Genomic DNA, 11223 nt, shown 5'->3' with positions numbered 1-11223 from the left:
CCTCAGCGTGTCCACGCCCCCTCTCCCCTAGGTAGTAGGCCCCGCCCTCCGCTCCACCGCCCCCTCCAGGTGAGTGGTAGCTTCTCCCGGGAGCGCAAGGTAGTGATGACACGCGCCCCCCCTCCTCCGAACGCGAGTTGGTAGCGTCCGTGACGGAGTTAGCCTGGTCCTCCCACGCGCGCCTCCTTCCTCGCCGCCGGGGCGCCCTCTCGGTGCCACTGGCTCTCACGTGCCAGAAGCCCACCCCGCATCATCCTCTCGCCTCGCTCCTGGAGGCAAGTGACTATATCTCCCCCGTCCGCCTTCCATCGCCGCCGCGGCGGCAATTCTGTCGGGCCCGCCCGCTGACGTCACCTGCTAGCCCCGCCTCCTCTAGGGTCCCGGGCCCCTGCGGCGGGGGCTGCCCCGGGGGGGCAGTCAGTTGAGGCGGCGGGAGCTCGGCTGAGGGCGGGCCAGGTGACTGGTCCGGGCCATGCCGAGGAAGAAGCCCTTCAGCGTGAAGCAGAAGAAGAAGCAGTTGCAGGACAAACGGGAGCGGAAGAGAGGTCAGTGCGGGAGCGGGAGGAGGGGGCGGGGCTCGGGCTTCCGCACATCTGGAAGGAGGGGTGTGCCCGCTGCGTCTCTGTGGGTCGTGGGAGGGGGTCGTGGGACCGCGTCAACCCTCGCGGCCTATCGCGGAGGGGAGCCCCCACCCCACCCCCCCTACATCTGGAAGGGGTGGGGAAGGATGGAGAGTTGGGGGAGGGGAATCCCTCCAGCTAGCACGGGGCGCCGTCCCCACTGCTCCCTGGAGGAGTGGCTCCCCCCACGCACATCCGGGAGGGTCCCGAATAGGGTGTCTGGGAGGACTGAGCGTCGGAAGAAGTTGAGTGGGATGAAAGGGAGTCAGGCCGATGGGGGAGAGGGTCTTATGGCCCCTGAGAGCTGGCCAGCACTGGCGTCACCGGCCCCTCCCCGCAGGGCTTCAAGATGGGCTGCGCTCCAGTTCCAACAGCCGCAGCGGGAGCCGGGAGCGGCGAGAGGAACAGACCGACACCTCGGACGGGGAGTCTGTGACCCATCATATCCGCAGGCTTAACCAGCAGCCTTCTCAGGGGCTGGGTCCACGAGGCTACGACCCAAATCGGTGAGGGTGGGAGGGGGCGCTGGTCCCGGCTTTCCAGCCTACCCGGAAGTCAGAGCTTTGGGGGAAAGCGGGCTGCTACTGGTGAAGACGGTGGGCCTGGGATGCCACAGTTCTCCGCTAGCCACCCGGCTCCCCACAGCGGGCCACAATCTTCCTTTCCAGAGGGGCTGGGGAGAGTTGGGCTTTTAGAAGGAAGAAGCTGAATATTGCCTGAAAGAAGGACTTGGGGGAAGTCTGACTTGAGAGAGAGGACTTGAACGACTCTGGAGAGAATGCTTTGCGAAGTTGATTGTACAAGAGGGGAGAAAATAGGAGTTTGTGGCCACAGGATTGCACTGGGATGTCTCGGTCCCTGTTCCCTTAGATACCGACTGCATTTTGAGAGAGACAGCAGGGAGGAGGTAGAGAGGAGAAAGAGAGCAGCCCGGGAGCAAGTTCTACAGCCGGTCAGTGCTGAGGTGTTGGAACTGGACATCCGGGAGGTCTATCAGCCTGGCTCAGGTGAGTGACAGCAAGACAGGCATTGGACTGGGGAAGGAGTTTGGAAAGGTAAGAGCCGACTGTGAGGAAGGAGGGGTCTGGGATGTACTCTTGAATCCTGAAAATTTCCTCACACTTGGACTTCTTCCTGATTTCCCAGTTCTGGACTTTCCTCGACGTCCTCCTTGGAGCTATGAGATGTCCAAGGAGCAACTAATGAGCCAAGAGGAACGGAGCTTCCAAGAGTATCTTGGGAAGATTCATGGGGCTTACTCCTCTGAGAAACTCAGCTACTTTGAGCACAATCTGGAGGTGACAGTGTACTGTAGGAACAGGAGTGGGGCATAGTGACTTATGGTCAAATTGGTTTGGGATCAGGCTGCAGAGGGACTCTGTTTTCAGGTTCTCTTCCTGATCCTGTCTTTTTAGACATGGAGGCAGCTGTGGCGGGTGTTAGAGATGTCTGACATCGTCCTGCTTATCACTGATATCCGACATCCAGTGAGTACTGGGGATAAGGGTGGGCAAGGAGGAGGGAGAAAGGTTTTTCAGGGGCAAAGGTCAGAGGTAAGAGTTGGGAGACAGAGAGGTATCTATCTTCCTGTCTTTCTAATTTCTAGTGCTGATGTCTGCACTTAGGAACTCAGTTTTTTATTCTCTTATAGCCTGTCATTCCTCCCTTGGCCAGCTCACTCTCCTCTTCAAAACAGCCATGTCCTGTCCTTTAGCCCATCCCAGACCAATAGAAAATCCAAGTGTGGAGCTCGAGGGATTCTATGAATGCAAGTTGGGGGCTTCCTCCTGCCCAGCCCAAAGATGCCCCTTCTTCCTTATCTCATTTCTCTAGCATTGCCACATCAGTTGCTACAGAACCCACCTGGAATGCTAGAGTAGTAGTTAAGGCTGTAGACTGCTGCTGGACTGCCCTGTGTGAATCCTAGCTCTGCAACTTCACTCTTGTCCTCCAGTGGGAGAAAGGGAGGTCTGTGAGGACCATTTAGGTTGGAGGTCCTTAATAATATGTACACACACATACTCACACGTACATCATGTGCACATCAGTATACACAGGCATGTTTGCACACATGTTCACAGTCACACTAACACACAAACATGCACACATGTGCACGTACTTGCATGCATGCATGCATATATGCATGTGTACACACTTACATAGTTGTGCGCACATAAAAACAGACTAATTTCTACCCTAACCCCCATCCCTGTTTCCGATCCCAGCCTTTACCTCAGTGTGCTAAGTGATGCTGTTTCCTTGCCTTGTTTTGGGTTCATTTCCATCTCTAATCATCACCTGTAGGAAGCCCTCTGAGACTCAGAAGTATTACTAACCCCTGTTTCATCTTCGTTTTTTAGTTTGTCTGGTTTATGGTTTTTAGCCCAGAGTCTGCTACCACCAGGGCATTGTCTCTGAGCCACGCCTGCTGAGTGGGGAGCTGGAGGCAGAGAACTCTGGGTTGACCTTTCACTGCTCCATCCTCTTATCAACCCTGTCCTAGGTTGTGAATTTCCCGCCAGCACTTTATGAGTATGTGACTGGAGAACTTGGGTTGGCCCTGGTGCTGGTTTTGAACAAGGTGGATCTGGCCCCGCCAGCTCTTGTGGTTGCCTGGAAGCATTATTTCCATCAACACTATCCCCAGCTCCACGTCGTCCTTTTCACCTCTTTTCCTCGGGACCCCCGCACCCCACAGGACCCTAGTAGTGGTGAGTGGGCAATGAGAGAGGGCAACTTGGGAGAGGTGAGTTGGCAGGGGACAAAGGGGAGAACAGAGAGGCTTATCGACAAGGGGGCACCTGGTCTTGGGCCTAAGGGTGGTGGGAGAGATGAGAGGCCTAAGCCAGTGTGCCAATCCTTTTGTGCCCTCTGATCTCAGTCTTGAAGAAGAGTCGGAGGCGGGGGAGAGGATGGACTCGGGCCCTGGGGCCAGAGCAGTTGCTGAGAGCCTGTGAAGCCATCACTGTGGGGAAAGGTATGTGGCCCTTAGAGGAGGGCTGTAGGAGGACATGGGGGAGACCAAAGATGGAGAATCATTTTGCTCACCTTTCCTGAAGCCAATCCCTCTATGGTGGATATGTGCAAGAGGGGCAGCAGGTAGTCGGGAGCCTCAGTGGCTTGCTGCCTTTAGCCTTCCCAGTACTTTTCAGAAGCTCAGAGAAACATGCATGATTCCAGGGAGGGTGGGGTCAAGTGACTTTTGGGAGATTCTCCAACCTGCTCTTGTTCAGGTTGGCACTGTACAACTCCAGAGGGTGCCAGTTACATAATCTGTGCAGGGCACAGTGTGTGCCATCATGCACAGCAGCCCTGGGGAGAACCTTTTTAATCTTCTCCTTCTTTGAGCAGTGGACTTGAGCAGCTGGCGGGAGAAGATTGCTCGGGATGTGGCTGGGGCCACCTGGGGTAATGGGTCCGGGGAGGAGGAGGAAGAGGAGGATGGCCCAGCAGTCCTGGTGGAGCAGCAGACTGATTCAGCAATGGAGCCAACTGGCCCAACCCGAGAGCGCTACAAGGATGGGGTGGTGACCATCGGCTGTGTGGGTAAGGAAGTGGCAGCTTGTGCTTGGTGGCCTCCAAGGAGGTACAGAGTTTTCATATTTGGAGAAGAGAGAGGGCGATCAGGTCTCATTAGGCCCCAGGGTGTCTGAGGGGTGATCTCTGCCAGTGGCGGTGAGCAGGGCAGAAGAGGCATCTGCTGCAGTGGAAGGATCATGACGGCCTGAGTTAAATTCCACCACTTCTCAGCTGTGGGGTCTTGAGTAAGTGATTTTGCTACTCTGAGTCTTAGTTACTTTGATTTTAAAAATAAGGACATTGATACCTGATTAAAATAATGGATGAGGGCCATGTGTGAGGGCTCATGCCTATAGTCCCAGTGCTTTGGGAGGCTGAGGTGGGAGGATTGCTTGAGACCAGGAGCTCAAGACCAGTCTGGGCAACATAGTGAAACCCCATCTTTACAAAAGATAAAGAAAACTAGACAAGTGTGGTGGTGTGTGCCTGTAGTCTCTGCTACTTCAGAGGCTGAGGCAGGAGGATCACCTGAGCCCAGGAGTTCAAGGCTGCAGTGAGCTATGATTGTGCCACTGCACTCCAGCCTGGCTGACAGAGTGAGACCCTGTCTTTAAAAAAAAAGAATGGATGTGAGGAATGATGGGAATAGTGTTGAGAGAGCGTAAGAATGCCTGACAAATAGTGATAACAATAATAACAATTATTATTGTTAAAACTCAGTATTTATATGGTGCTTACTATGTAACAGGCACTGTTTTAAGTGGTTTATGTAAACCATTTGAATTGTAGTAATTAGTCTGTAGTACAGTGATCATCAAATCATAGTAGGAGCTCAGCAAGTATTAGTTTCCTTCTAGGTTTTAACCCTTTAAGTTTGTTGCCAAGGAGAATCTCCTCTTAAGGGCTTTGTCTCAGCTCACAGTGGAGGAAAAAGGAATGTATGATTAGGACCCAGGGCCCGTCTTCATTTAGGGTGGGAGAGGTAAGAAGAGACCTTGGACAAGTTGTGGTATCTGAGGTGATATTGGAACCAAAAAGGCCCCAACCCAGAATAAATTGGGGAGTGTGGAGTAGGTAGTTGGCCTCCTTGGAAGTGCCCTGACTTATCTCTCAGTGTCCTTTTTGTCTTTGGAAGAACCTGCCTTACTGTTGAGTGATTGCTCCTCTTTCCAGTCATTTCACCTGGCTGTCCCTTCCCTGACTTCTGATCCTAGGCTCCCTGTCACAAGGAGCCTCTGTTCCCTCTCTTAGCAGCCTCTGCTCTAGCTGGTCTCTATTCCAGGTGGTGTGAGAGGGGGAGTGTTTGCTGTGGCACAGGCACCCCTGAGTTTGGATTTCCCTCCAGCTCTCATTCATTTACCCATTCAACAAATATGTACTGAACACTTAACCAGGTGCCAGATATTCTAGGGATGGGACATACTGCTGTGGAAATGGCAAAAAGGTCTGTACATTCATGGAGCTTATTTTCTTGTGAGTAAATAGATTTTGTGATCCGAAATCATGTAGGGGCAGTGAAGGCAATAAAGCAATGAAAGGGGATAGAGAGTGACTGAGAGGAGAGGTGCTCAGGGAAAACCTCCCTGAGGAGAGAACTGGATGATGAGATGAAGTGAGCCATTCAGAACTGTGGGGAAAGGGTCTTGAGGAGGGAATAGGCTTGGAGATTCTAGGACCAGCAAGAGTGCCCAGGGGATTGGAGTATGGGAGCCAGGATAGAGTACTGGGGATGAGGTCAGCAAGATCGCCAGGGCCCACATCGTGTAGAGCCCTGAGGCTGTGACAGCCATTTTGGATTTTATTCCAAGTCTCATGAGAAGCCAAGGGTAGGTTTTGAACAGGGGAATGATAGGATCTGATTTTGTTTCTTATAAGTTTACCTCCTGAGTAGAGAATAAATGATGGGGGGTGGGCAAGAAAGGGAGCAGAGAGAGCAGTCGAGGCTACTTCAGTAATCTAGGAGAGAAATAAGAGTTGTTTAGAGTAGGATGCTGGAGCTGGAGGTGGTGAGACAGGGCCGGAAGCATGATATATTTTGAAGGTAGAGAAAATGAGATCGCTGATGGCTTGCAGTTGGCACATGAAGGAAAGTGAGGATAAAGAAGGACTTCCAGGTTTTTGTCTTGAGCAACTGGAAATACCGAGATGGGAAGACTAGGGGAGAAGCAGATTTGAAGGCTTTGGGGAGGAGAGGGGAATCAGAAATGAAATTTCAGATTCTTTTTAAATATCCCTAGTGGAGATGTTGAATAGGCAGTGGGCAAGTAGTCAGCAGCTTAGGGGAGAGAAGAGGATGGAAATTTGAATTTGGGAAAGATTTAAATTTGGGGAGCCATTGATGGATATAAGTGGTATTTAAAGCCATGGGATTAGACTGGGCACAGTGGCTCACGCCTATAATCCCAGCCCTTTGGGAGGCCGAGGCAGGTGGATCACTTGAGGCCAGGAGTTTGAGACCAGCCTGGCCAACATGGTGAAACCCTGTCTCTACCAAAAAATACAGAAAATTAGCCGTGTGTGGTGGTGCATGCCTGTAGTCTCAGCTACTCAGGAGGGTGAGGCAGGAGAATTGCTTGAATCCTGGAGGCGGAGGTTACGGTGAGCCAAGGTCGTGCCACTGCACTCTAGCCTGGGCGACAAAGCAAGACTTCGTCTCAAAAAAAAAAAAAAAAAAAAGCCATGGAATTGGATGAGATGTAGGAGAGAAAGGAAATAGGTGGAGAAGAGGAGGTCAAGGACTGAGCCTTAGGACAAGCCAGCATTTAGTTTGGCAAAGGACAGTGAGAAGGAGGAAAACCAAGGGAGTGTCCCAGAAGTCAAATGAAGAAGGTGTTTGAAGAGGAAAGGAGGGAACAGTTGTGTCAACTGTTGCCGACAGGCCAAATGAGAGAGCAGAGGCCTGCTCAGTGGGCTTGGCAATGTGAAGATCCGTGGTTTCAGTGGGGTGGAGAAAGCCAAACTGGAGTAGGCCCATGAGAGAAGGTGCAACAACTTCACATAACATTGTGTGAAAGGAGCCTGACCCAATAGCATCCACACTGCACAATTTCAGTTGTATCAAGTTTGAAAGCTGCAAAATTAAGCTGCATTGTTGAGAGTTACACAGCTCATAAACTAAAGAGAAATGTAAGGAGTGGATTCCCTTAAAAGGATAAAGCTCGCATGTATAGAGGGAGAGGATTATGATCAAGAAGGATGAATGGAGGCCGGATGTGGTGGCTCATGCCTGTAATCCCAGCACTTTGGGAGGCTGAGGCAGGCGCATTGCTTGAGGTCAGGAGTTTGAGACCAGCCTGGCCAACATGGCAAAACCCTATCTCTACTAAAAATACAAAAAAATTAGCCGGGTGTGGAGCCGCACGCCTGTGGTCTCAGCTACTCAGGAGGTTGAGACACGAGAATCGCTTGAACCTGGGAGGATGAGGTTGCAGTGAGCCAACATCGCACCACTGCACTCCAGCCCGGGTGAGGGAGTGAGACTCTGTCTCAAAAACAAAAAAAAAACCAAGGACAGATGGAACATGTTGTCACACATTGGGTGGTATGGGGCTCATCAGGCTGCACATGTATGTTCTGTGCATTTTTTTTGTATGTTATAGTTTACAGTTACAAAGAAGATAGCAGGAAGAAGTGGTGAAAAAAGTAGATAAGTCTTTTAAGGAGTTTTTCTACAAAGCGGACAGAGAAACAGGTCTGGTGGTGGTCATTAAAGGAGAACTTTTTTCTCCCTCCTTCCCTCCCTTCCTCCTAGATACTTCCATGTGTTGTAAAGAGTGAGCACAGTGGTGCATCTTTTCTTAGCCACAGTCAGCTGCCCAGGAGCAGTGCTGAATGGGCAGAGCTGGATTTTACAGGGTTGGGATTTTGCCAGGTGAGTAAGATACAGGGGAGAGGTGGGACCAGGGAGTTCCAGGTCTGTGAACGGGCCTGGCTGAGGAGCTGGATCATGAAATCTGAGTCAAGTAAGAAGGAAATTGAGGACATGAGTTGGGTGTTGCATAGTGTTACTGTGTTAAGGTCAGGGGTCAAAGACTTACTGGAATGGAGTAACCAGAGTAAGTGAGCTGGAAAGATGAGTTGTCAGGGCAGAGAGGGGTGCTTGGAATTGAGGCTTTGGAGCTGTGAAGTGACAAGATGCAAGTATTACCATGGGAGTGGGCAGCTGAGGTGGGGTAAAGGAGATGCTCTGTGGAAGGGAGATGAAGGCAGTGAAGTCAGCCAGAAACACAAAAACCGGTAGTGGTTGTGAGCAGAGTGCCAGTGAGCCCCAAGGCTTCCAGTTTTCTCCTTGGACAAGTCATTGTAATTATTATTATTTTTTTTGAGATGGAATTTCCCTCTTGTTGCCCAGGCTGGAGTGCAATGGCGCGATCTCGGCTCACTGCAACCTCCGCCTCCTGGGTTCAAGTGGTTCTCCTGCCTCAGCCTCCCAAGTAGCTGCGATTACAGGCATCCACCACCACGCCCAGCTAATTTTTGTATTTTTAGTAGAGATGGGGTTTCACCATGTTGGCCAGGCTGGTCTTGAACTCCTGACCTCAGGTGATCCACCCGCCTTTGCCTCCCAAAATGCTGGGATTACAAGCGTGAGCCACTGTGCCGGGCCAAGTCATGGTAATTATGAGATGTGGATCACTGGTACTGGGTACTTACTGTACTGCAGGCACTGACCCACACAAGTTGTATTGGTTATCTCATTTAATCCTGACCACCCTGAGGTAGGGAGGTGTCCACACTGTAAAATGAAGAAACAGAGGCTCAGAAAGTTAGTTGCCCTGATGTCACAAAGCTGGTAAGTGGAAGGGCCAGGATTTAACCCTGGCAGCCCAGAGCGTGATTTGTGTTCTGCAATACCATTTCCTTAATTTCTGAGCATTAGTTCCCCTTTTACCTATAGGTGTAGCACCAAGTCCCATCACAGAGTAAAAACCTGTTAAACATTAATTTTCCTTGCCTTCCTCAGGTTTCCCTAATGTGGGAAAGTCCTCGCTGATCAATGGGCTGGTGGGGCGGAAAGTCGTGAGTGTCTCCAGAACCCCAGGCCATACCCGATACTTTCAGACCTACTTTCTTACCCCTTCTGTGAAGCTCTGTGACTGCCCAGGCCTCATCTTCCCATCTCTTCTGCCTAGGCAGTTGCAGGTATGACGGGGAGGGTGGGTAAGGGAAAGAGAGAAGGTGGGACATTGAGGAAGGTACTGAGTGCTCATTTCCCTCAGGTTCTGGCAGGGATCTACCCCATCGCCCAGATCCAGGAGCCCTACACTGCTGTGGGCTACCTGGCCTCCCGAATTCCCGTGCAGGCCCTGCTCCACCTGCGCCACCCAGAGGCTGAGGACCCCTCAGCGGAACACCCCTGGTGTGCCTGGGACATCTGTGAAGGTGAGTTCCATGTGCCTGGCTTCGCCCCACCTGGTTTCAGCTGCTCTTCCTTACCTGCCTCGCCTTTTACCCCTCCCTGTCTCCTTTCCTCTCCTCAGAGATTGTGCCATTGATGAAGCTGCTGTCCACTCACCCCTAGATTTTTGTTGCATAGCCAGTAAGATCTCTGGCCTGGAATGTTTTGGGGAAAACTGGAAGGACTGTGTTATGGGAGTGGGAGTATAACTGGTACCTGGTTAATGCCTTCCCTTTCCATTATTCTTTTCTCCCTCCAGCCTGGGCAGAGAAACGTGGTTACAAGACAGCCAAGGCGGCTCGGAATGATGTGTACAGAGCAGCCAACAGTCTCTTGCGGCTGGCAGTGGACGGCCGCCTCAGCCTGTGTTTTCATCCCCCAGGCTACAGTGAACAGAAAGGTCAGAGCCCAGATATTCTTCCCCAGCCCTCTGCTATGGTGTAGGTAAAAGGGTGTGGGCTTTGTGGCCAGAGAGAGAGAGGGTCAAACCTGGATTCTGTACCTGTTGGCCAGCTCTGTTACTTGACATCTGAGACATTTTCCTGATCTGCAAACTGAGGGTAATAATTGACCCTTAGCATAGTGATTGTAAAGATTGAAGTTGATGTGCACAAAGCTTCTGTTCAGCAATCTGCACATAGGAAGTTGAATGAATGGATGAATGAATGAATGCCAGCAGCTATAAAGATTATTGTTATTCTTAGTCTTTGCCTCTTCCCCATCTTTCTCTGGCTTTAGTTCCTTGCTCAAAACTCTCCATTTTTTTCTTGTTTCGGTTCCCCAGGCACCTGGGAGTCCCATCCAGAGACCACGGAGCTGGTGGTTTTGCAGGGCAGGGTGGGGCCAGCAGGTGACGAGGAGGAGGAGGAAGAGGAAGAGCTGAGCAGCTCCTGTGAGGAGGAGGGAGAGGAGGACCGGGATGCGGATGAGGAGGGAGAAGGGGATGAGGACACTCCAACCTCAGCTCCAGGGTCCAGCCTGGCTGGCCGAAACCCTTATGCCCTACTGGGTGAGGATGAGTGCTGAGTTCCTCGCCCAGCGCCATCTTCCCACCCAATATCTTTGCTTTTGGACTGACCTGGGGGTATCTCCTCTCTGCCACCCCAATTGTGAATAAAGATTGTTTGCTTTGTAGCCCCTTCCCCAGATGAACTGAGGTGAGAGCAGCTGTTCCAGGCTAACAGCTGTGGGAGGCTTTGCTCCTCTTCTCCCTTCTTTTTTCATGCATTCTCTTTGCAAGGGAAAGTTCTCTTAGGAGTTTGTTTAGTAGGTTCTCAGTCTCTGAAACCTGCTTCCTCTACCCATTCTCCCACTCTGCACCTTAGGAATCCCATTATCTACATGGGGAGGGGAGGTCTAAATCCAGCTCCCTTTTGGAGTTTGTGCCATTCTCGGATTTGAGCAGCAGCCCTGTGCGCCCCCTGCTGCCAGACCTGGTCACTCCAGGAGCTTCTGGGAGAAGGAACAGTAAGAGAGGAAGTGTCCCGAGCTGATGTCTCTTAATGAGATTTTTACAGGAATTGTTCAAATTCAGCAAATATTTATTGAGGGTCTGTTGTGTGTCTTGACCTGTGCTGAGCATCAAGCATATAAGGATGTACCACCAGAGCCTGACCTAAATTTGAAGCCTGGCCATGATCAAAACCCCACCTTCAGGCACCCAAGTTTTTGGATTAAGAAGCGTAA

The 11223-nt window shown here is 51.5% G+C and overlaps 1 protein-coding gene across 1 annotated transcript; it reads left to right on the top strand.

The window, feature by feature from the left end:
- The first annotated feature begins 9 nt into the window (after nt 1-9).
- Nucleotides 10-10671, top strand: GNL1 (G protein nucleolar 1 (putative)). The gene is made up of 12 exons (XM_032140928.2): nt 10-545; nt 961-1126; nt 1491-1627; nt 1767-1918; nt 2036-2107; nt 3124-3331; nt 3502-3597; nt 3972-4166; nt 9103-9281; nt 9359-9521; nt 9797-9937; nt 10322-10671. Exons 1-12 carry the CDS (start codon nt 473-475, stop codon nt 10561-10563), a joined length of 1824 nt encoding a protein of 607 aa, XP_031996819.1. The 5' UTR covers nt 10-472; the 3' UTR covers nt 10564-10671.
- Nucleotides 10672-11223: the final 552 nt, after the last annotated feature.

Source organism: Hylobates moloch, unplaced genomic scaffold (genome assembly GCF_009828535.3).
Source record: "Hylobates moloch isolate HMO894 unplaced genomic scaffold, HMol_V3 SCAFFOLD_20, whole genome shotgun sequence".
Lineage (NCBI taxonomy): Eukaryota > Metazoa > Chordata > Mammalia > Primates > Hylobatidae > Hylobates > Hylobates moloch.
Note: the sequence above shows the minus strand (reverse complement) of the source record. Positions and strands in the feature narration are given on the sequence as shown.